The sequence below is a fragment of the Astyanax mexicanus genome, chromosome 9, assembly GCF_023375975.1.
Source record: "Astyanax mexicanus isolate ESR-SI-001 chromosome 9, AstMex3_surface, whole genome shotgun sequence".
NCBI classification, from domain to species: domain Eukaryota; kingdom Metazoa; phylum Chordata; class Actinopteri; order Characiformes; family Acestrorhamphidae; genus Astyanax; species Astyanax mexicanus.
Window position 1 is genome coordinate 9,222,501 of NC_064416.1, and position 25,881 is coordinate 9,248,381.

Here is a 25,881-nt window from a genome sequence, read left to right on the forward strand (position 1 = left end):
CTCCACACTGTTACACCACTAACCTACAACACACTCCACACTGTTACACCACTAACTTACAACACACTCCACACTGTTACACCACTAACCTACAAAACACTCCACACTGTTACACCACTGTCCAACAACACACTCCACACTGTTACACCACTGTCCAACAACACACTCCACACTGTTACACCACTAACCTACAACACACTCCACACTGTTACACCACTGTCCAACAACACACTCCACACTGTTACACCACTGTCCAACAACACACTCCACACTGTTACACCACTAACCTACAACACACTCCACACTGTTACACCACTAACCTACAAAACACTCCACACTGTTACACCACTAACTTACAACACACTCCACACTGTTACACCACTAACCTACAACACACTCCACACTGTTACACCACTAACTTACAACACACTCCACACTGTTACACCACTAACCTACAACACACTCCACACTGTTACACCACTAACTTACAACACACTCCACACTGTTACACCACTAACCTACAAAACACTCCACACTGTTACACCACTGTCCAACAACACACTCCACACTGTTACACCACTGTCCAACAACACACTCCACACTGTTACACCACTGTCCAACAACACACTCCACACTGTTACACCACTAACCTACAAAACACTCCACACTGTTACACCACTAACCTACAACACACTCCACACTGTTACACCACTGTCCAACAACACACTCCACACTGTTACACCACTAACCTACAAAACACTCCACACTGTTACACCACTAACCTACAACACACTCCACACTGTTACACCACTAACCTACAACACACTCCACACTCTTACACCACTAACCTACAAAACACTCCACACTGTTACACCACTAACCTACAACACACTCCACACTGTTACACCACTAACCTACAACACACTCCACACTCTTACACCACTGTCCAACAACACACTCCACACTGTTACACCACTAACCTACAAAACACTCCACACTGTTACACCACTAACCTACAACACACTCCACACTGTTACACCACTAACCTACAAAACACTCCACACTGTTACACCACTAACCTACAAAACACTCCACACTGTTACACCACTAACCTACAAAACACTCCACACTGTTACACCACTAACCTACAACACACTCCACACTGTTACATCACTAACCTACAACACACTCCACACTGTTACATCACTAACCTACAACACACTCCACACTGTTACATCACTAACCTACAACACACTCCACACTGTTACACTACTGTCCAACAACACACTCCACACTGTTACACCACTAACCTACAACACACTCCACACTGTTACATCACTAACCTACAAAACACTCCACACTGTTACACCACTAACCTACAACACACTCCACACTGTTACATCACTAACCTACAACACACTCCACACTGTTACATCACTAACCTACAACACACTCCACACTGTTACATCACTAACTTACAACACACTCCACACTGTTACACCACTAACCTACAACACACTCCACACTGTTACACCACTAACCTACAACACACTCCACACTGTTACACCACTGTCCAACAACACACTCCACACTGTTACACCACTAACCTACAACACACTCCACACTGTTACACCACTAACCTACAACACACTCCACACTGTTACACCACTAACTTACAACACACTTTCAGTAATGTGTAACACAGTTACACACATGAGCTTTCTCAAACTGAACTAAGAGAGAGACAGAAAGAGACTTAGGGAGAGCGTGTGTGTTAGTTTATACAGCACTCTGTGGGAGGGGGAATGGAATTCTATTCATAATAATATTTTCACTCAGATTCATTTTTATTTGCTTCCAGGATGTTTAAAAAAAACATCATGGCTATTTCCAGCTTATTCAACAGAACAGGCAGGGAGGTTGGGGGGGTTCTCTACAGGAAATAGGCCTGTCTGGTCTAGGTTTGTGTGTGTGTGTGTGTGTGTGTGTGTGTGTGTGTGTGTGTGTGTGTGTGTGTGTGTACCCATGTGTGTATTTCATTCTTACAAATTAAACGTTAACTCCGCCCACACAACCTGACTGGATGAAAATGCTCTACTTGCACCGATGTATCTATTAACAGCAAAGGATCATTTCACTGATCACAGGTAGGGTTGCAACGGTATGAGATTTTCACGGTATGATAACCGTCTCAGAAAATACCGCGGTATCACGGTTATCACGGTATCACAGTTTGTTACATATATTATTAAACTGACCCTTAAAGAAATTACAACAAAGGTTTTTTGTTCAATTAACTATTTATTGTAGAAACCTGGAACAATTATATAGATAATGTCTCCTTAAAAAAAATAAACTGTACACCATTAGCTGAAGGAAACCAGGTTTTTAAGGGTGTATATAAAAAAAATATATATATATATATATATATATATATATATATATATATATTAGGGGTGTCACGATTCTCTAAATCCTCGATTCGATTTCATTTTCGATTTGAGGGTCACGATTCGATTCGATTCTCGATTTTCTTGTTTTTTTTCTTGATATTATTTTATGCCTCATAAAATTTAAATAATATATTTATTATTATTATTATTATAAATATTATAAATATTATTATTATTATTTATTAAGATATATATGGTAATGCCATCTAGTGAATTTTTTTGGTAGCAACAGTGTGCACTATTAAAACAAGCAGTTTATCAGAGCTGTGTGTGGATGGCTGGTGAAACTGCTCACTTACATGAAGCTGCAGTTCTTCATCCAACCACTAGTCGGAGCTGCAGCAGCAGCACAAGCCCAGCCACGGGCTACAGAGCTCAGCCAGTTCGTTTTTACTGTTTCTGTAAACAAATAAAGGTTTTAACCCCACTAACCGGATAATACAGCTCACTACAGTTCATCTTTCAGCCCAAGCAGCTAACAGCAGCAGGTTAGAACAGCCGACACGGAGTCACTGCTGGGATTACATTATAAACAGGTCAGTTAGCGCGCTGCTAACCTCAGGATGTTTATAACTACGGAGTTTAGTGGACACACCACGGCCGCCAGGTAAGTCTTTTAAAGGCTACTGAAGACTATTAAAGGCTATTAGAGGTTATTGAAAGCATTATTGGGGGGCAGAAATCAGTACAGGCTGGTTAGATAAGTGATGTGGTGAAACTGTGACTAGCGCTGTCACAGTGATGTTTATTAACGTCATTAAAACAGATTTTGTCAGGTATTGTCTTATAAATATTTACACATAACTTATATCTCTCCTGAAAAGCTTTTATTTTAGTCAGAAACACGCTTGTGTTTACTTTATCTGAGAGAAAGATGCTTTTTTTAATTCAATTGAAAGCAACAGGTGTAGTCAATTATAAGTTTAAGATTTTTAATCCACCTCACTGTGATCTATAGTCAGTGTTCTCAAGTCACACTGACACACGCATTTCAGCGAGTTCACACGCTCTCACCTGCGCGCACCCACCCCTCCGTCAGATACAGATACAAAACCTGCGCGCCCAACCCCCGTCCCCCCTCCCCCGTTGGACAGGTAAAAAACAGTGATCACACTCCCGCCGACACTCAAAACTTGAGAGCCCTGTCTATATTTCTATAAATCCGTTTTCAGTTTCTCCTCCGTGGTTGAAAGTGTTGGTGCCGCGCCATTTGCGTAGCGCGCTGCGCTATTTGCGTAGCGCGCGCGGGAGGGATCGTCGATCCTCTTTTCGACTTCGATACTCGAGACCATGACCTCATTTCGATTCGATTTCGATAAAATATCGAGATCGTGACACCCCTAATATATATATATATATATATAAATATATATATATATATATATATATATATATATATATATATATATATATATATATATATATATATACACACACACGCACGTGTCACACATTACATGTCCTCTAAGAAGTAAAGATCCTGTGTTTAAACTATTCAGTACAATTATTTAAGTTTAAATTATTTCATATCTGATAAACTGAGCCTGGGTCAGTGTCTGATCAACAACTGTTGTAAACGTCCGTTTTACTGCCATATAACCAGATACTGCAGAAAGAGGGGATTTATTTCTGACATGATCCTCACAATAGAGATTTCTATTTTAAGGCTTTCACACCTAGTCTGGTTTTAACACATGAAAAACAGGCACGTCAGAATTTGAAAATTAACGCATGTAAATGAATGGCGTCTTTTACATCCAGTCCGGCGAGCACCTTTACACGGACACGTGAATCCGTCGTAGCACGCACTTCACGCCTGTACCTGCGTGCCCAAATTTCGGATAACTCGGCGCTTTTGCGGGTGCTTACCGCATGGGTTGTGCACGACTACAAAGAGGTTTTATTTAGGTTCAGATTAAAATTATAAACTAAACACATACTTTGCGCTGCACAGCGGGGTGGTGTTCATGGAGATGGGAGAACAGGTTTGACGTATGTCCACCTTTAGCTGTGACTTTACGGCCACATTGATTATAAATCGGATAACCATCCTCGGGTGCGTTCGGTGGATATCCGAAATAGTCCCACACTGCTGATTTTAGTTTAGCCTTTTTTTAGGCGGACGGAGATAATGTTTAGTCTGATGCACTTTCTGCTGTTCTCACCGCTGTGTGCTGAGCAGCTGAAGCGGAGCAGAGTTGCGCATGCGCGGGTGAGTTTCTCCGCTGGCTTGCGTTTTACCGGTAATAAGCAAACACACACGGTATGATAACCGTGCATTTTAATACCATGGTATACCGTGAAACCGGTTACCGCTGCAACCCTAATCACAGGTTACTAAGCAACAAAAACTGTTGCTTCACTCTAAGCTCCTGGATCTACTTTTTTGGGGGGAAGAACATGAAGAAACTAAAAAGGTGCAAACCTGTATTACAAAAACACTGGAGGTGAGTTATATTATATCACCATAGAGTTATATCACCATAACACACCTCCTCCAGTGTACTAACACACACCATGTGGTATGACAGTGCATGTGGGTAACGACGGTAGTGAGTGTCTGTGTGTGTGTGTGTGTGTGTGTGTTTTCTCTCACCATGATGGGTTTAACAGGTCACAGAAAAAGAGAGTGGAATTTAAGAGAAAGCCAGGGAGAAAGTAATATTTTAAAAAGTGTGCAGGACTTACCTTCACTTACTCTCACACAAACACACACACAAACCAAGTGTTGTGCTGCTGTGTTGTTTCTCACGAGTACATTCAATTTAGTTTTAGAGGATTTACTTCAATTTTATTTATCCAGTTTCTTTCTGTTCCTTTCATTCTGTTCTATTCTATTTATTTTGTCCCATTCTGTTCTATTGTTTTCCATCCATTCAGATCAATTCCATTATATTACATTTTGTTAAGTTTTGTTTCATTATTATACACTGCCTGGCCAAAAAAAAACGTTGGATCTAACTAAGGAAATTATGTGGGTTTGCTGCAGTTGGTCTGCAGGTTTAGGTTCAGCAACAGTATGTGCTGAAAGAATGAGGTCAGCTGACTCCCTGTATATACTGAATATAGACCAGGTTATTCCATCAATGGATTTTTTTCTTCCCTAATGGCACGGCCATATTCCAAGATGACATTGCCAGGATTAATAGTGCTGGAATTGTGAAAGAGTTCAGGGTTCAGGGAGCATGTGGATTGTTCAACAGAGTCCAGACCTTAAGCTCATTGAGAATCTTTGGGATGTGCTGGATGGAGAAGGCTTTGTGCAGTGGTCAGACTCTACCATCAATAATGCGAGATCGTGGTGAAAAATGTATGTAAAACTGCATTGAAATAAATCTTGCGACATTTCAGAAGCTTATCAAAACAATGTCATTGTGAATGTGTGTAGCAATTTTATTCCCCTGCATTTAATCATGTTACATTCCATTCCAGTTCATGTAAATTCATTTTGTTTTATTCCACTCTGTTCCTGTTCATTTCATTACATCTGTTCCGTTCCATTCTTTTCCCTCACATCCATTACTTTCTATTCTATTCTATTTTATTCTATTCTATTCTAGTCTAGTCCACTATGTTTAATTAGCTTTCATTCTATTCTATTCAGATCCTAATGGTTTCACAAGTCTTTTTGTATTAATTCATAGAATACCTTCTACGCTGTTACATTCTATTCCTTCTTGACTTTGTGTAGACTGTGTGTATTATTGTCTGACTGTGGGTTTGAACAGGAAATCAGCTAAATGTTATGCAGTCTGCTGCTCTGTGCCGCCCACCCACCGTTCTAGACTTTCCTCTATAGAGTTCTGAGGAGTTGAAGGTTCTGATGGAGGAACCTGGTTGTGTTGTTTGTCCAAGCAACAAGTTTTCCACCAGCCAAGTCTATGCGACTACTGTTCATACTGAGCAAGGCTGTGTGAGTGTGTGTGTGTGTGTGTGTGAGAGATAGAGAGAGAGAGAGAGAGAGAGAGAGAGAGAGAGAGAGTGTGAGAGTGCGCTAGTACACGTGTAATTTTGTGAGCATCCGTGTTGTATTTCACAAACATCCTCAAGGCCTGTGTGGGCTGCTGTGATGTGATTGGAAGAGCTCTGCAGAAGGAGAGGCTATGATTGGTGGAGGCAGCAACACTGGATTTTTCCAGTGACAACAAAAACCTCAAAACAATCCGGAAAACACAGGGCAACCCTGAACAGAGCTAAACCAGCCTGCTACTAAAATACACTCACTCACTCACACACACATGTCTGAATGAGTCTGTAGAAATGCTGCTGTGTTAGGTTTCTTGTTTCTGCAATGGGGGTGGTGGGGGGTAGTATTCTCCTAATGGAGTGAAGTTAATTGCCCCTACAATCACACCCTGCCCAATCACACCATGCCCAATCACACCCTGTTTACTATCCAATCACACTCCCACAAGAGATTAACTTTAACTGCAAATCCACAGAAACACTCACACACAAACATACACACATTCCGCGACACTGAATAACTTGTACTGCATTTTTGCACTGTATTGTAGTTCTGCCCTCAAAAGTACGTTTGCTCAGTGTCCCAGAGATAATAAACAATGTTACTATATTTTTCTCACTGGATTATAAGGATTTTTTTCTGGCCCATTTTTATAAACAAAGTGCACTAGGTTAAAAGGGGCGTAGCACAGTTAGCAGGTAATGCTAAAGCTTCTCCAGCAGTGCTAGCTGGGGTTAGCAGCAGGCTACAGCCCCGATAATATTCACCTCTTAAGGGCAAAAGAACTAGCGGTTAGTGCGGTTAGCAGCTAATGCTACATGAAAAATATGGTACTTTTAAAGAGCAGTGAACTTGAATTTATTAAGGATATTTAGAAATTGACATCTACATAACTAAATAGGCTCATTTATTTACATAAATAGGTTCACAATGGGTAAAACTGAGGTCAGCAAAAACGATTGAGGTTATGAACATAAACTGTAAAAGACCTAAAATAACTATCGTGACAGGCCTACTATTGCCCTACAGTCATAGTTCTACAACTTCACAATTCCAAATCCTCAGAGTCCCACAGACCATGTTTTACAGTCTGAAGGGTGTGATTGGAGATAACCACACCTTCACACTCTTATTCTTAAATGTTTTATACATTTATATATACAGTTATTATTTTTACTGTTCACTTTATAATTCACTTAATAACCTTATGATCCGTGAAGGGTGTGATTGGAGATAACCACACCTTCAAGTCCAAACATTCTACAGTCATAACAGTCCTAAAAGCTTCATGCCTGAGAGTCATGGACTACAGCCCTATCATCATAAAGCTCTACAGTTATGCAGTCTTAAAGATCCACTGTTATAAAAGTCCTGCAGCCTTTTATAGCACCTCCACTTCACAGCCCTTTCACACTCCTATTTCCCCCTATTACAGGAAGTTGAGGCAGGCTGTTGTCACCCATTAAACAATAGAAGACGAAAAAGAACCTTTGTTGTTCCATAAAACAACTCCCTTTTATGTGCATTTGCATTAGAGCTTAGATCCAACCCGACCCAGCACAAGCCCGTGCACGTTCTGCCTGAGCCCGATCCACCCCCCCCACACTCTGTTCTTTTGAGCCCGAGCCCGAATTAAACCAAACATTTTTTAGGTAAATAGACCATTAAAACTGAGCTTTTTAAAAATATTTTTCGGACTGTTTGAATGAAAATGTTCGAAATCTGTTCAGAATTGTATTAATTAACACTGCAACACTGAAGAAGCACAGACCTATTATTTAATAAAAAATATTTATTAAGAACCAATCTCCCCATCTACTCTAATATAATAATAATAAATATATATTTTTTTAACATATAGCCTATAGCAAAACACAAAAAGCAACAACAATAAGGCTACACACTGTACACTCATTAAACCGGAACAGACCAAGAACAATAACATAATTTACAATGACTTTTGTAGACTCTAATATAATTAACAAAGTTTCAGAAAAATAGCATTAAAAAACAGAGCCCGACCAGCCCTGGCCCAAGGAAAGTGGTGGGAAATCTCAAGTCTGGGTTGGGCCCCGGGTCAAGGAGGGGTCGGGGAGAGACTTTAAGCTCTAATTTGCATCACGCAGCAGTATTATGATGATTACACGATACCATGATTATGTGACACAAAGTATCGCAATACATTTCTCGATGATAATTCACAGCATCAGTGTTACTAATAAGTATAAAATACTCCTAAATAAGCAAATACCAGGAATTATGGATTCAACACCAATATTCTTCACCACAGGTTTACCCTATTCATTTAAGTAGTGCCACCACTTGGAGTAATGAAGCAGCAGCTTTAGTAAGTCAAATTTGGGGGGCGAATCATAGGGAGTTTAGAACACCTATGCCTCCACAGAAATATCCAATTTTTTCAAAAATGATACAATATACTGCAACATCGATATTTTGGCCCACCCCTATGTACACGCAGAGTAGGCATAGGCTACAGCTTAGATTTGACACAACAAAACAGTCTTAAAAACCTACAGAACTGAAAGCCATATAAACATCTAGACTCCTTTCCAGCACAGAAGCAGAACCCAATGACCCAAACCTCATCTATATATATATATGGCTGCATTTCACAACACGAACTCTGCTGACACAGCACATTCAATAGGGAAGCAACAAACGTGATGATCATATTGAAAACAGATAGGAAAAAAGGATGTTGTTAAATAGAAGGAAGAATAAAAAGGAACTGCAATTATCTCCACCCAGAAACTCCCCCATACCCCTCAAGACCAACACGTGAACAACACACAAACACAGTGTGTTCTGGGTAGAGTGGCCACGGAGCAGCGAAAAAACAGACACCATTTTCCTCGTTTAGAGACGTTTACGCATCACTTTTGAGTACACACACGCAAAATCAGTACTGGCCGTCGCCATGGCAACACGATACTGAGCGTGAGCAAGAGATACTGCTGCTTCTGGTTGTCATGGGAACTCTGTAGCGGACAAAGCGAGCATGTATTCAGAGAATACAAGTGATGTGCGAGAGAGTGCGTGTCCACTCTTGGGTCTCAGAGTGTGTGTTTATGGGAATGTGGAAGGCAAGTGTTCCTAATAACACGGTCAATGAGTGGGAACACTAGGCAGGGATTTCTACACTGATCATCAAAAAACTGGTTGCAAAAATAGATGCACCCAGATAGACAGAAGTGTAACATTGCAAAGTGTAGCACATGTGCAATGCCACATGCCAGATACCTCTATATATCATGGAGTTGTAGAGGTTCCTAATGATGTTTTCTGATAATCCATCAAATGCAGCTCAAATATTCTCATGCAGTGTTGAAATAGCATTCAATAACATCCCACACATTTTCAATCAGGAATAGGTCTGGTGATGAGGCTGACCATGACATACTATCTGTGTCTTCAAGGCGAGTTCTTGAGACGCGAGCAGTATGGTAAGCCACTGGTTGCAGGACCTCAGTAATGTAACGCTGGGTTGTCAAAATGCCGGTAATGAAGACCAAAGGTGATCTGGTGTTGTACGAATTTGCACCCCACACCATGATACCAGGTCTTCTAGATGTGTGATGATTCGTTGGTCATCTACTGCAAGACAAATGCAGGACCCATCACTGAAGATGCCCTGACGCCATTCTGAGTCACTGGTCGATTGCTTCTTGGTACAACTTCCCATTTTTGCTGATGAGTGTAATGGGGTGAGAAGTGATTTTCATGTGTGTGTACTTATAAGTGTCCAAAATTCTGTGATAGCCCAATTTCCACTTTACACAATTAAACTAACAAAACTTCCAACTGCACTAAAAGCTAGTGACTGGATGACTCTCTTTAAAATGTATCTTAGCATTAATTTAAAAAATAAGAAATCCCTACCTACTGATTCTACAGACAATTAGCCACATCTATTCATTGAGCTTACAGCAGTTAGGCCCCACCCAATCACCCTATAGTAGTTTAGTCCCATTCATTCATTCTACAGCAGTTTAGCCCCGCTCATTCAGCCTAGTTTTTAAGCCCCACCCATTCATCCTACAGTAGTTTAGCCCTGTTCATTCATACCACAGCAGTTTTGCCCCACTTATTTAGCCAAATACCCCACCCATTTAACAAAAATCTAAAGTCTATGCCTAGAAAATTTAAACGAACACATTCAATGTTCATTTACTTGACAAGAATTAGTTTGACGAATTTTTAGTTAGTTAGCCTGAATAAACGCAATTTGCCATAATTTTTAACATTGCAGAAGTTACAACTGAGCCTTTTCGGAAGTTTTAACAAAGTTAATCAAATATCAGTGTGGTCTGATCACGCGGCAACACTTTCACAGAACGTTCGGATACTGAAGTTCTACGACGGCCGGGAGCCTCTGATCTGTCCTCCAGCTGAACCCAGAGATCTCAGAGAGAGATATCATTCACTCAGTTCCACTCTCAGCCCTGTTTACAGAGGCAGGGGAAACAAAAACACACTCAACTCCGTATAGAACACACAAACACACATACACACACACACACTGACACACACACACACTGACACACACACAGACACACAGACACACACACACACACACACACACACACTGACACACACACACTGACACACACACACTGACACACACACACTGACACACACACACTGACACACACACACTGACACACACACACACACAGTCTGTGGTTTTACTGCAGAAAGTCAGGCGTGAGTTCCTCATGCAGGTAAAACACTGAAAGCTGTTTTCTCAACTGGTGGATGGAATGGCTGCTTCACAGAAGTCATCCAACAGCACAGGATACACACATATAATCACTGAGTTTGTTAGATGGAAGGTTGTGTGTGTGAGATTTTATTATACTGTCTACTAATAAACAGAAAATTTAACCGAATATACCAAAGTAATTGAATAATTGCTGCTTGTACAAAGGTTAAGATTAGCTGTAAAGTCTATAAATTATTTAACCCTTTAATTAAGACCTTGACTGGCTCATTAACACAGATCAGGCAGGTCAGGTGATCAGAATTTCAGAATTCTAGAGCATAAACACACACAAACACCCAAACTAAAACCATGTTCAGACTCCGGGCAAATCGGATTTGTTTCTTAAATCAGATCTGTTGAGACGACTGTCTAAGCTGTTTAAAGATCAGACCGGATTTGCGTGCAAATGTCTCTTTTTGGACCCCTATATCACTCAGGATTTGATGAGTGACACAAAAGACTGAACATTAAAATCTGATTTGAGAAACCAGAGCAGCCAGACAGAGACACATCTGTATTAAACCACCTCCAAATGTGGTTTCATGTGGTTTCTGTCTGTACAGACAATAAAAATCAATCTGGATCCAATCTAGATATGCCAAAAAATAGTCTGGAAGTCTGAACATAGCCTAAAGCTGCCTTTAAGACTTCCTCAGATGTTCCAGTAGCTGTTCCTGTAGCTTGTCAGTATAATGTGGTTTCTTTGATGCGCTTCTAAAAGTATTGTACAGTTTACCTTTGATCTATCCAATTAACACATACAGAATCATTTGTGTTTTAAAACAGGTTCTCTAAAAGGTGTTTCTGTGGATCACCAGGAGCTTTTGGTGTAGCCATGGGTTCAATATTAAGACAAACTTTGACAAGATTTTTAAGATAACAAGTGGTTGGTCCAAGTGGTTGCCAAGGTGTTGCTAAGCATTTTTACATTACCCAAGGCTATTATTCTGTTTTTTGTTTTATCCAGGTTATTTAGGTACCCTGTACCCAGTGTGCTATAGTGTTATAAAGTGTGTTTCTGCTGTATTCAGGGGGTTTCTGTGGTATCCAGAGGGTTTTTCTGGCATCCAATGAGTTTCTGTGGCATCAGGTGTTTTTTGTAGCATCCAGTGGGTTTTTGTGGCATCCAGTGGGTTTCTGATGTATCCAAGGTGTTTTTTTTTTTCTTTTTAAGTATCCAGTGGGTTTCGTGGTATCGAAGATGTTTTTTGTGATAGCCACTGGGTTTTTGTGGTATACAGTGGGTTTTTGTGTTATTGAAGGTATTATTGTGGCATCTAGTGGGTTTTCGTAGTCTCGATGGTGTTTTTGTGGCATCCAGTGGGTTTTTGTCCAGGGAGTTTCTCTAGCATCCAATGTTTCTACAGTATCTGTGTTTCTGTGGTATCCAGAGGGTTTCTCTAGTATCTTAGGTTTCTGTGGTATCCAGGCAGACCAGACTGCACAGGTGCTTAGTTTTACTGCTTGAAGATGAGGAATATCTGTTATTTTCATTACTAGCCCCAGTTACAGTAACAGCGAATAAAAACATTTATACCATTATTGCTGTTTGACATTAACCTTGTTTTTAGATAATTTTCGTTTTTATGGGAAAATGAAAAACTTTGTAACTTTCAGTGGAAAACAGCATTTCTATTGGTCAATGCATCATAAAAGTTTGTCATGGTAAAGATATAAGCGATGATAAACAACTTTTGATGCAATTTCTACATAAAGTATACTGTAAACAGTGTCAAGAATCGTTGTATCATATTTGAATCATATAAGATATAATATAAAATATATAAGATAAAATTGCTTTCTTAGTTAGGAACTTACTTCCAGTCACAGTGTATGAAACTTCCTCCGCCATATTTGAAGCAGTACTCAAGCCCATCAAACCTTCACTGGGAGTTTTTAATCTAGCTAATCCAAAACATTGCTCTATTATTACAGCCACCAAGAAGAGATTCATATACTATGATACAGCAATATACTATTTCTGCTGTGTCGCCGAGCCCTGACGATTTAAAAAGAACATAAAAAGTGTGCTTTACGCAGTGCAGAGCAATCCCAAACTGTCATTTCTTTTTTAACTTTACAGCAGTGTGTTTCCACTGACATATGGTCACCATACCACATTCAATACACACACAGCGAGAACTTTCACACTTTACAGGGCCACACTTGCATAGTAATCCAAACCATTTGGCCCGGGCCGGTATCCTATTGCACATAAAGGCGTAAAGGAATCTCAGGCAGTTTAAAGCAGTATGTTTTCCCTGTAAGCGTCTATAAGATCACAGTAAACACAAATAAGCAGTGTACTGCGGTGTACTGTAAATAGTGAAGTTAAAAGCTAAAAATTGGAAAGCATTTGCACCAGAATAGCACAACATCTGATTTAGCTAATAGTTATGACTCATCTACTAACCTGGCTGTTTTTGTACACTTTAAAGATACAAAAAAACACACACACAAATGCAAGGTCTTGATTGTGCATGCTTTATCTTGTGCATTATATATTTTTTCTTTACATGCATGCAGTTTTTCATTGTATTTTTGGTTAGTATTTGTGGTTTTGCATGAACCCAGCTTTCTCCAGTGCTGTTCTCTCTAAATGCAAAAGCTTAGACAGAAGCCATGGCCTTGCTGGAGAGAGAGAGAGAGAGAGAAAGAGAATGAGAAAGAGAGACAGAAAGAGAGAAAGAGAGAGTGGAAGGGGGGGGGGGGTGCAAGTCCTCTTTGGCCGCAGTGCTGCTGGACATCTGGAGCAAATTAGCAACAGTAACCCCCTTCCAAAAAGCCCTCCAAAGCCATGCAGAAGCAGCAGGTAGAGGAGAAGCTGTCTGGAGTCTTACTCTTCAGCAGAGCAGGATCTGTGTGAGTCCAGACTGGAATTGTCTACTTATTCCCTCACGCCTATTCCAATTTTCCGTTCCACCTTAAATGGCGCAGCAGTTCCATTGAGGCGCCTCCGTGTTTAAGGTGGAACGGATGGTGGGGACAGAGAGAGGGAAGCAGAAAGCCCTGTATGAATGTGGAGCCCCAGAACCCTCCCCAGACCCCCGCTCCTCCTCACCTGCAGTCTCTCGCTCGCGGGCTGCCACATCTCAGCTGGGTTCGGGGCGGTTCTCGCGGCCTGCTGAAGCTCCTGAAGCTGCTGAAGCTCCTCCTGATCAACATCTGCCGCTGGCCGACCTCCTTCTCCTTCTTATGTTCTCGCGTCTCCTCTCCTCCAGCAGAGCCGAGCAGAAAACACAGCGCGACGGGGGCGCGAGGAAGAAGCTCCGCCTGCAGGAGCCGCACGCGCCTCCTCCTCTATTCGGCCCCCTTTTTTTGTTTGTCCGCGTGCAGTTCCCTCAGCGACCAGCAGAGGCCGCTGCACGCGCTTTAATACTGCTGTAATAGAAGGTGTAGTATTGGGTGTTAGAAGATACACGGTACCAGTCAAAAGTTTGGAAACATCTTCTCATTCAGTGTTATTTACAGAGCCCCTAAGGTGACATCATTAACCATTTCAGATTTCAATTATGTTCTAGTTTTAAAGCAAAAAAATTATATGTATATATATATATATATATATATATATATATATATACAATATAAAATCATAACTGGAACATAAGCAATGTCTGCAATGCACTCAAAAATAAAACTTAATAAATTAAAAACTAAATGATGAATAAAACTATTGTACTCATATTTCACAAATCATCACAATGATATTTTTTAACTTTTATCATTTCACATGATTTCCCTAGCAGTAAAACAAAACAAAAAAGAAAAAATGGTTTACTCTGCTTTATTTGCTGTTTTAGCTACATTTTTATTTTTCCAATGCAGTAGGCACAGCTAAGCTGCTCTAAGATTGGCTGATAAATGTCCATGCTAATTAAAGTGGACAAAAATTAATCAATCAATCAACCTATATTTTGACTCGGAAGTACAATGAGGCCAACCCTCATTTTCAAAGTAGCTGAGCATTTACAAAAACAGGGATTTACACAACAAAGAAAATGATAACTACTCTGATATTTAATAATTTAAAATGAAAAGAAAATGTTAAATAACAGAGAATAAAAGCCAAACATAGACACAAATAAAACTTGAGGTTTAATTGATGAAGAAATTAAGATAAAAAGAAGATAAGAGATTACACTCACTTGATCGAAAACAAGAGGCAGAAATTTCTACAACCACTCCAAAGAGAAACATGTGCCAGGTAATTATCTTCATCGATTAGTTTTTTTTTTTTTTTTTAACTAGTTTATTTACTTATTGTAGAAAGCTAAATAATTGTTGGACTGATTTGGGTCCCACATGGCATTGTTTCTTTTTTTTTTAACATGACGTTCTGTACAATAACAAAGTCTATTTTTTTATGGAATTACATAATAAACAGTAAAAAAAAATGTTTATCCTCCACAATACCCTGATCTAAACCTGATAAACTGAAATGGTGATTTGGGATAAGCTGGAGCTTCACAGCATGAAGGAAAAGCAGTAACTATTGTTCAGCACCTCCAGGAACTCCTTCAAGACTGAGAAAACTTTTCCAGGTGACTCTCCCTCATGAAAATACATATTGCTGTTTCTCCTTGATCATATGTTTCCACACAACATATGTTGCACACAATACAATATATCGTGATAATACTAGGAGAGGGACAAAATATTGAGATCAGTTAAAGTCACTAAAGTCTGATTGGATCTGATCTTGTGTGTAATGTTAGATGGTCTTTTAGCTCGTACAAATCATCAATGATTATATAAACTCTCTCTAATCTGCCACCTTCCAATCTGACAATATTAGAATCATATTGGCGAAGAACTGTTTCAATAAAACTATCAACACCAGACAAACATTTAATCTGGATCCATACTTCTGAGAAAAAGAGAAAGAGAGTTATTCATGTGTTTGTGTATGAGTGAGAAGCTGATGTTCAGCAGCTGTTTCTGTTTATCAGTCTGTGTTCACTTAAAGCAGCAATAAACCATATCTCTCTCTCTCTCTCTCTCTCTCTCTCTCTCTCTCTCTCACTGTCTCTGAATCGTCTCATTCTGACTTATTCTCAGTTAATTTTTTATTTATTCTTTTTCTCCGCAGCCAACACATTCAGGTAGCTCTCATGGGTGAAACGTGAGGTAGGTGGGTTATACTGTAGGCGAGCATGGCCTCTGAATGAGATTGTACTGTATGTGTTGTTACTGGAAGCCATTTGAGCTTCCAAATGGACCTAATCGTGACAGCCCACCTTATGTCACATAAGGCTCCTATTTAGACCCCATGTGCTGTGTACAACCCAGATGGGGCCCATGTTTAACCTTCTGAGACCCAGACTTTTGCTTAGGGATTAGCAGGAAAAAAAAAACAACTAAAAAAAAACAATGTCCTCATATAGGAAAGTTTTAAACTTATCCTTGCTATGTGGGATCAAAAAGACCCAAATCAGTTCAACAAATATTTAGCTTTCTACAGTAAGTAAAATCAATGAGGATTTTTACCTGGCCCATGTTTCTGTTTGGACTGGCTGTAGAAACCTTCAACTGGGATTCCTGCCTCTTGTTTTCAATAAGTTAAGTGTATCGTCGTCATGTGACCACTAGGTGGTATGTGCAGTGTCTCCATATGTGGTAAAAGGGTCAGCACATAAAAAAAATAAATAAAACCAAGTATCATAGTGCAGAGAAGCAGAAATGTTATTTTCCATATGAGGACACAGGGTCTTCAGAGGTTAACCCCTCCTGGTACATCACTTACTTTAATGGGAATCTATACGTGGAGGCCACATGGAACCTGTAGAGTAGACAAAACATTCATGTTTCCAGTTGGGCCACCGATACAAGCCCCCACATGTATTATCTTGGCCAATAACTGCATGTTATTAAAATATGTAACAGTTGTAACAATTATTAGACTTAATTTCCATAAAAACACACAAAATATTCATATATTTGCTCCAAAAATGCAAGCTAAAGTCGGTTAAAAAATCATCCACAGAAAATGGCAAAATGAAACACAAATATCCTACAGCTGAATAATGACAGCACAATTAACGAAACTGGTCACTTTATATGACTAGTATCTGTATTGTATCCTGATAAGGTGCAATTGCACTGATATAAAATGCATCTTGCCTAGTCGGACTAAAATTTGATTGCAGTCTGGGATGGAATATGCTAAATCATTCATTGCAAAACAGCTATAACAGGTGTTTCCTCACAAAAAAAGAAGTTTATTTAAGTTTACTATTAGTATACTTCTTTAAAAATAAAATTAAGCAAGTATGCTTTTAGTTTACTTTTCTGTGACATACTAAACATAAATATACTTAAGTAAACTTGGCTTATAGTGCCATTTATTCTTCCAAGGTGTGAACGTATCTCTTGCTTATTTTTATATGTGTAGTCTGATACTTAATCTAATTAAAAACAGTAGTGTAATTAAAAACCTAGAAGTGTACTTCAGAGTGAAAAAAATAAAATATAAGTAAACTGTATTATGTCAACTTCACTTAAAAGACTTATAAAAATGCTTAAATGTATAAAAATGCTTAAAAGTATAAAACCATTATTTTAATAAGAAAAAAGTGTAATAGAAGTTTATAAGTAGTAAACCAACAGTTCACGTATAAGTTCACATTTAGTTTAATTCAAAGTATGCCTGAACTACAAAATTAAACTTAGATATAAACGGCTTGTGTACTCAAAGTTTACTAAATGTATAACTACAGTACACTTAAAATTATACTTCAAGTGTACAAGTAGTAAACTTAGAGTAAATTACTAGTTTACACTTACTGAGATTTTCTTGCAGATATTAGTAAATTAGTTATGTGCTCAGAGTGTACTATTTGTACATTCAAATCATACTTAAAAGTATATTTCTAAGTACTAAAATTGCACCAATTTAGTCCCAAAAAGTATTAAAATAATACATTAATATTTTTACTAGAAGTGCATTGATCCTATTATACTTAATACAAAATATATACTCAAAATATATTCAACTTTACTTAGGTTTACTTATTAAAATAAAGTACTGTAAGTATCCTTTATTTTCGTTAAGGTTTTAGTTGTTTTAGGAGCAGTTTTGGGTGTAAAATGCACTTTGTAGAGAGATTGATGTGTTTACACTGATATAGAAGGGCTCAAATACATCTCAGTTAAACCTTCTTAAGTGGTTTGAGTGATCATATTTACATGGCTATGTTCAGAATGTCCAAATCTGATTTCTGGTGTATCTAGATTGAATTCAAATTGATTTGTGATAATCTCAACAGTTAAAAACCACATAACCACACTTGGAGATGGGTTGAAATGTGATTTCAATTAAATTTGTATAGATGCATTTCAGTCTGGATGTGAAATCGGATTTTAACAAGTCTTGAGTGTGTTTATGTGTTTTTGCCTTATACCAACAGATATAATCCTGATACTTCAGACAGTGATCATACAGGGCAAGAATACAGGGTAAAAGACTAAACAAATCTCTGCTTCATAAATAAGCAAGCTAAATAGAAATGTAAAATAGAAAGGTGTGACTGTGTCAGTGTTGTTTCTGGATCATACCGTACCACTGACAACTAAAGTCTTCAGATGTTTGTTGTAATTTATGTCATGCTGTATTACAGCTCACCTGTATAATGAAGTGCTGCTCTATGAGGCTTATGAACTGCTGAGAGATGTAGAACACTGCTGCTCCAGAAGAAGCAGGTGAAGACAGGTCATCTTTCCTGTGTTTCTGACCCAGTTTTGACATTTTTGGCCTGAAAATATGGTCTCAATATATAACATATGCTGTTGGCTGATGGGTCTGAGTGTTTACATTTTGATCAAAATGCAATCAACACAGGACACAGTATTCAGTAAACAAGAGTTCACCTTTATTAATACATCATTTCACATATAGAACCACGTTGGGTTTTGTCTTTTATCTAACAGAAACAGTGCTCTGGCTAAAGACCTTTAGCGCTGACCTGGGACCAGCAATACTGTCCTCTTTATAGAGTGTTTAAGATTTGTTTTAATCACAACTGCAATCATTTTCTATTATTTCCCAACCTCTCTTTAATGCTTAGAATTAAATAGACCGTGTCTTTAAAGGGGACATATATCTCTTTTTTACACAAGTTAGAATAGGTCTATGGGATATACAAACAGGTTCATGAAGTTCTTTGCACAAAATCATTCTTACATACATAGATATTAGCAGCTTTATTATGATAGTTTATAATAGTTTTAGTCCCTTTTAGGATCAACCATTTAGAGGCTCTGTCACTTTTATGCAAATAATCTGTTTCCCAATGTTTACACTGAGCATTTACCACAAGTTAGCTTTAGCTTGTGCTAAACGGCAAATTACAAACAAGCAAGTTCATGCTTAACTATGCTAGAGGCACAAAACTTCTTATACTTCCCTCATTTGCTGACTTGCCTTGGACAGTAGGTACAGATCCCTCCCTCAGACAAAGTCTGCTGGCTAATTCTGCTGCGTACTGTTTGAAGTTATAAACCAAAATGACAGAAATTGTGTGGTTCTATGCAGGTTTCTTTAATGTAAAGTCACAATAAGGGAGCATCCAAATGGCTTATAAAAGCATATGATTCATATGAGAGTTTCAGTCCCTTCAGGATGAGCCGTTTAAGGGCTTTGTCACTTATATGCAAATAAGCTGGTTCTATGCAGGTTTTTTTAATGTGATGTCACAATAACAAGTTTTAGATAATATGTCCCCTTTAAACTATTGCACCACACACCATGATATGGGTCCTTGAATATGAGTCTATAGAGAAACTGTTCCCAGATCAGCTCTAAAACGCCAACCATCACCAACATCAACAACAGCACGAGGATGAGCGGGAGACACTGGAGAACAGGGTGAGAAGAGAACCGAGTTGTTACAGGGAGAGAGAGACAGAGAGAGAGACAGAGAGAGAGAAAGAGAGAGAGAGCGAGATGGGAGGAGGACCCTGAGAGGACCACTACAGCCAGAAAGAGAGAGAGCCTGAAAGAGAGAGAGAGAGAGAGTGACAGAGAGAGAATGGAGCCAGATGAACACTCTGTATTAACCATACAATGTTAACTATGCCTCTTCTACATTAGTACTTATAGTGCATAAACTGAGTCAAATCAAACAACCAAAATATTACTTTTTAAAAGCAGAATGGTTTTAAATATGCTGCCTCCACAAAACAGTGGCATTTAAGACTCTTCTACTACCAATATTATGGCATGAGACTCTGGAAAAGAACACCAAAGAAAACAGATAAACAACATAGTACAAAAGGTTTCAGGGGGTAAAGGAGTACTTCAGAATGTTCTATCCTCATCTCTATCTGCTGTATCTATAGTAGTAAATTATAGCAGACCATTATTTTAACACGTTTAAACCCTAAATACCAGAAACCAACTAAATCTAAAACTCAGCCCACACCACTACACTGCTTTAAATGCTTTAAACTGCTGTAACTTATATGGTCACAAGTTTTGGGAAGAGGCTGAAATGGATTGAATAAGCTTTCCTAGAATGATTTTAAACATGTTGGGTGTTACAGTGAGTGTTGATGGTCGTCACACACTCAGCTGATTAATCACACATTTAGAGAGCTCATTCTTATCTGTTTGAATTTAAGGAAAACTCAATTTTACTCTCAATATCCAATATTCCATGGCTCAGCCACTGAATAGAGAACAGAGAAATTAACTGAGAACACATGATTTTGCTCAAACATGCAGTTTATATAAAAAGCTGGGACTCCCTCTGTACATCTGGATTACTTGTTTTTTTTTTTTTTACTTTTCTTTAAGTGGATAGAGGTCATTCTCATGTTGGATTCTGTATTGTTATTTTTCTATTTTGTGGTATTTGATCTGATTCTGAGACTTTTGGTCAAATTATGGTCTTCGTTGATGGACTATACACTAGAGATCAGGACAGAATACCACTGATGTACTCTTTCAAAGCTGAAACCATCGAGTCTACCCATGCAGAGCGTAAGGCATCCTACAGCTTTATAACAACTTACAGCATAACCGCGCTGTACTGCAGGTTCTACATCTACAAGTTCAGCTCAGACTACCAGCGCTCCTGCTGTCTGAATATCAAAGCCTCTGCTACAGTCAGAACCAGTACAGCATTTATCATCTAATCCTCCACACAACAGCCGTGTCTGAAAACAAGAGTTTATCCTGCTGCTAATCCAGAACAGCACTAATATACTGTGAATTTACGCTCTACTGCCTGATGTGAACTCAAAGCTTCAGTGGTAAAATAGATCTATTAAATACCAAAATTCATCTAAATTACTCTATTACTTACTTTTTTACAGCTTTGTTTCTTCTTTTTTTAACCTTTATCAAGGTAAATAAATACTTTAGTGGTTGGCATCAGCTAAATTGAACCTATGATCTATGTATGCGTGTGAGTGTGTGTGAGTATGTGTGTGTTTGTATTCAGTGCTTTACAAATCTTTTGTTTTGATGAGTGTGACGAGTGGCTTGTCGTCCGGACTGTAGTCTTCATAAGAGATGGGAGCGGCGTCGTACATGGCTGGCCGGGATTTCTTTCCAAACCTGAAAAATAAACATTGCTCTGGAAGCTGTAGTTCATAGAATAATTTAAAATTATATAGTATACACTCTAAGAAATATAAGTACAGATTTGTACTTAAAAGAGTACAAAGCTTGTCGCTGGGGCTGTACCTTATATTGAGGCACAAAAAAGTACCTTTCAGTGAAAGTCCTTTTTTGTACCCATGGTTTTTGTGCCAGTAAAGATCATAAAGATTATAAACATTATCATCAACTGAATATGGCTCAAAAACTTGATGATACAAAATTGTCTGGCTTTCAAATAAAAAATGTGCAATTTAAATATATATTGTTCATTAGTACAGTGATGCAGAATACTGAATGTACCCTTAGGCTGGTTAAATGGTACAAATTTGTACTTATTGCTGTTAGAAATGACTTTGTACTTCAGAGGGAACAAATCTGACCCTGTAAAGACCAATATTGTACCTTTGAGAGTACAATTATAAAGAGTGTACCTTCGAGTACAAAAAAGTACTCATATCGTACCTCTGTTTTTTAGAGTGTATGTACACATGGCACATTGTTTTGTATTTTATCCCACGTAAACTCCAGAGATAGATAGATAGATAGATAGATAGATAGATAGATAGATAGATAGATAGATAGATAGATAGATAGATAGATAGATAGATAGATAGATAGATAGACACACATACACACAGACAGATATTGCCATAATTACTTGACATGGCATATGGAGATGACAGACAAACAAACAGAAGACAGAGAGGATAAATAGATAAAAAATAAATAGATAGAGAAATAGATAGACAGACAGAAGGATAGATGTTGCCATAATAACCTGGTATGGGATGTGGAGGTGACAGACAGATATACAGGCAGACACAAAGACGACAAGCATATATAGATTAATAGATAGATAGAGAAATAGACAGATAGATAAAAAGATGGACAGCCGGACAGACAGATATATACACACATATTGCCAACCCTTTCCATGAGTCTCTCTACACTCTACTGTTGTTGATCTTATCTGAAGCATTACATGAAGTTTGGAGGTGTGTATAATGAACTCTGAAGCTACATGAAGTTTAAAGTTGTGTAGTGATGAACTCTGAAGCTACATGAAGTTTGGAGGTGTGTAGTGATGAACTCTTAAGCTACATGAAGTTTGGAGGTGTGTAGTGATGAACTCTGAAGCTACATGAGGTTTGGAGGTGTGTAGTGATGAACTCTGAAGCTACATGAAGTTTAAAGTTGTGTAGTGATGAACTCTGAAGCTACATGAAGTTTGGAGGTGTGTAGTGATGAACTCTTAAGCTACATGAAGTTTGGAGGTGTGTAGTGATGAACTCTGAAGCTACATGAAGTTTGGAGGTGTGTAGTGATGATCTAATCTGAAGCTACATGAAGTTTGGAGGTGTGTAGTGATGAACTCCGAAGCTACATGAGGTTTGGAGGTGTGTAGTGATGAACTCTGAAGCTACATGAAGTTTAAAGTTGTGTAGTGATGAACTCTGAAGCTACATGAAGTTTGGAGGTGTGTAGTGATGAACTCTTAAGCTACATGAAGTTTGGAGGTGTGTAGTGATGAACTCTGAAGCTACATGAAGTTTGGAGGTGTGTAGTGATGATCTAATCTGAAGCTACATGAAGTTTGGAGGTGTGTAGTGATGAACTCTGAAGCTACATGAAGTTTGGAGGTGTGTAGTGATGAACTCCGAAGCTACATGAGGTTTGGAGGTGTGTAGTGATGAACTCTGAAGCTACATGAAGTTTGGAGGTGTGTAGTGATGAACTCTGAAGCTACATGAAGTTTGGAGGTGTGTATTGATGAACTCTGAAGCTACATGAGGTTTGGAGGTGTGTAGTGATGAACTCTGAAGCTACATGAAGTTTGGGGGTGTGTATTGATGAACTATGAAGCTACATGAGGTTTGGAGGTGTGTAGTGATGAACTCTGAAGCTACATGAAGTTTGGAGGTGTGTAGTGATGAACTCTGAAGCTACATGAGGTTTGGAGGTGTGTAGTGATGAACTCTGAAGCTACATGAAGTTTGGAGGTGTGTATTGATGATTAATCTGAAGCTACACGAAGTTTGGAGGTGTGTAGTGATGATCTAATCTGACGCTACATGAAGTTTGGAGGTGTGTAGTGATTATCTAATCTGAAGCTACATGAAGTTTGGAGGTGTGTAGTGATGATCTAATCTGAAGCTACATAAAGTTTGGAGGTGTGTAGTGATGAACTCTGAAGCTACATGAAGTTTGGAGGTGTGTAGTGATGAACTCTGAAGCTACATGAGGTTTGGAGGTGTGTAGTGATGAACTCTGAAGCTACATGAGGTTTGGAGGTGTGTAGTGATGAACTCTGAAGCTACATGAAGTTTGGAGGTGTGTAGTGATGAACTCTGAAGCTACATGAGGTTTGGAGGTGTGTAGTGATGAACTCTGAAGCTACATGAAGTTTGGAGGTGTGTAGTGATGATCTTAATCTGACGCTACATGAAGTTTGGAGGTGTGTAGTGATGAACTCTGAAGCTACAAGAAGTTTCGAGGTGTGTAGTGATGAACTCTGAAGCTACATGAAGTTTGGAGGTGTGTAGTGATGATCTTAATCTGACGCTACATGAAGTTTGGAGGTGTGTAGTGATGATCTAATCTGAAGCTACATGAAGTTTGGAGGTGTGTAGTGATGAACTCTGAAGCTACAAGAAGTTTTGAGGTGTGTAGTGATTCTGTAGTGACTGCAGAAAGTTGGTGAACTCTGTGCACTAGGCTCCTCAGCATTCGCTGACCCCGTTCTGTTATTTTAAACTGACAGAGCACAGAGTCACTGTCATTCCCAGTCCCTTCCACTGTGTTATAATATCACTGACAGTTGGCTGTGGAATATTTAGTAGTGAGGAAATTGCACGACTGGACTTGTTGCACAGGTGCTGCATCCTATCACGGTACCACAGTGCTGGAGTTTACTGATCTCCTAAAAGTTGTAGAAACAGTCTGCATGACCAGATTCTTGGTTTTATACACTTGTGACCATGAATGTGATTGTGTGATGGAAGGTGTTTATTGAAATGATTCATAATCAATGACGTGTGATGATTCATAAACAATGACGACTATTAATGATATTACTTTTTGTTCTATGCGATGATAATGTGTACTGTGACCATTCTACCCTCAGTGAGCTTTTTTGAAATGCTGAGTAAGAGTTTTCTCTATCTGGCTATGTGTATGTGTTAAGGAATGCACGTCACAGTTGTTCTACAAATTCTGGCGCCAGGGTCATCTTCCTTTCTGCTTGCAATGTTTTGAGAACCAGCCTGATATGCTCACTAAGGGATTATGTCATATCACATGTCAGAAGAAGTTGACGTGTCACAATGGTGGCACTGTGCCCATAATTGGGAAGTAAGGGATGGGAGGATCTAAAAGGTATAAAGAGAGCTTGGCACCTTTTGCAAGGCAGGAGTTCACTCTGTATTCATTACGTGTGTCTTCTCAATAAATCTTGTTACTCATTCTGATCAAGACTCAGAGACTCTGAATATTTCTTTCTTCCTGTCATTATTTTTCCACCACAATTTGGCGTCACGAACAGGATGAGCATGGTCTTGCGGCGGAGGGGGAGAGACTAGCACCTACCGAGGACGCTCTCCAGCAAAACAGCTGGGCCCCAGAAGCAAGGGAAAATTCCACAGAATAAAGGACAAGTACCGCGGGGGTAAGTGCGGCCTCTCCCCCCCATTCGCAAATCCAGGCCTCATCGACAAACATTGGTGGTGAGTGACAGGTTAACTAATTTACTCATTAAGGAAATTTTAAATGTAAACAATTGTTCTTAAATTAATTTACTCCCCTCCATCCTTCCTTCAGCACTCCGCCCTGGACAGTGAATAGTTACATGACGGTGTACAAGACTAGCCTGGTCGTGAGGCCTTTATTGATGTATGTAAATATATCTTTAAAGTAAAGAGAAGACTAGCCTGGTCGTGAGGCCTCTATTGATAGACGTGTCATTAGAGTATAGGTCCCGGGACCGTGGGGAGGAGTGCATAAAATAATACTAATAGTACAGGGTACTGATTGTGTATTAAGCAGGGATAGAAGAAGGAAGGTGAGACGTGATTATTGG

At 39.0% G+C, this 25,881-nt stretch overlaps 2 protein-coding genes across 3 annotated transcripts in view; both read right to left on the reverse strand.

Annotated features, from left to right (window-relative positions):
* Window positions 1–18,954, reverse strand: part of pid1 (phosphotyrosine interaction domain containing 1) — a 33,418-nt gene extending 14,464 nt beyond the window's left edge. The window contains exons 1-3 of one of the 2 annotated variants that reach the window (XM_049483261.1): window positions 18,825–18,954; window positions 16,947–16,982; window positions 14,265–14,584 (exon numbers count right to left, since the gene is read on the reverse strand). In XM_049483261.1, the coding sequence (XP_049339218.1) occupies window positions 14,265–14,294 (30 nt within the window). In that variant the 5' untranslated portion in view covers window positions 14,295–14,584; window positions 16,947–16,982; window positions 18,825–18,954. Of the gene's footprint in view, window positions 1–14,264; window positions 14,694–16,946; window positions 16,983–18,824 lie in introns of those variants that run through there. The other variant, XM_007251593.4, reaches the window with a different exon arrangement.
* Window positions 18,955–19,049: 95 nt separating this feature from the next.
* dner (delta/notch-like EGF repeat containing) overlaps window positions 19,050–25,881 on the reverse strand; it is a 50,455-nt gene continuing 43,623 nt past the window's right edge. Inside the window, exon 13 of the mRNA XM_007251594.4 lies at window positions 19,050–21,761. Coding sequence (XP_007251656.3) covers window positions 21,650–21,761 — 112 coding nt within the window. The 3' untranslated portion in view covers window positions 19,050–21,649. The remainder of the gene's footprint in view (window positions 21,762–25,881) is intronic.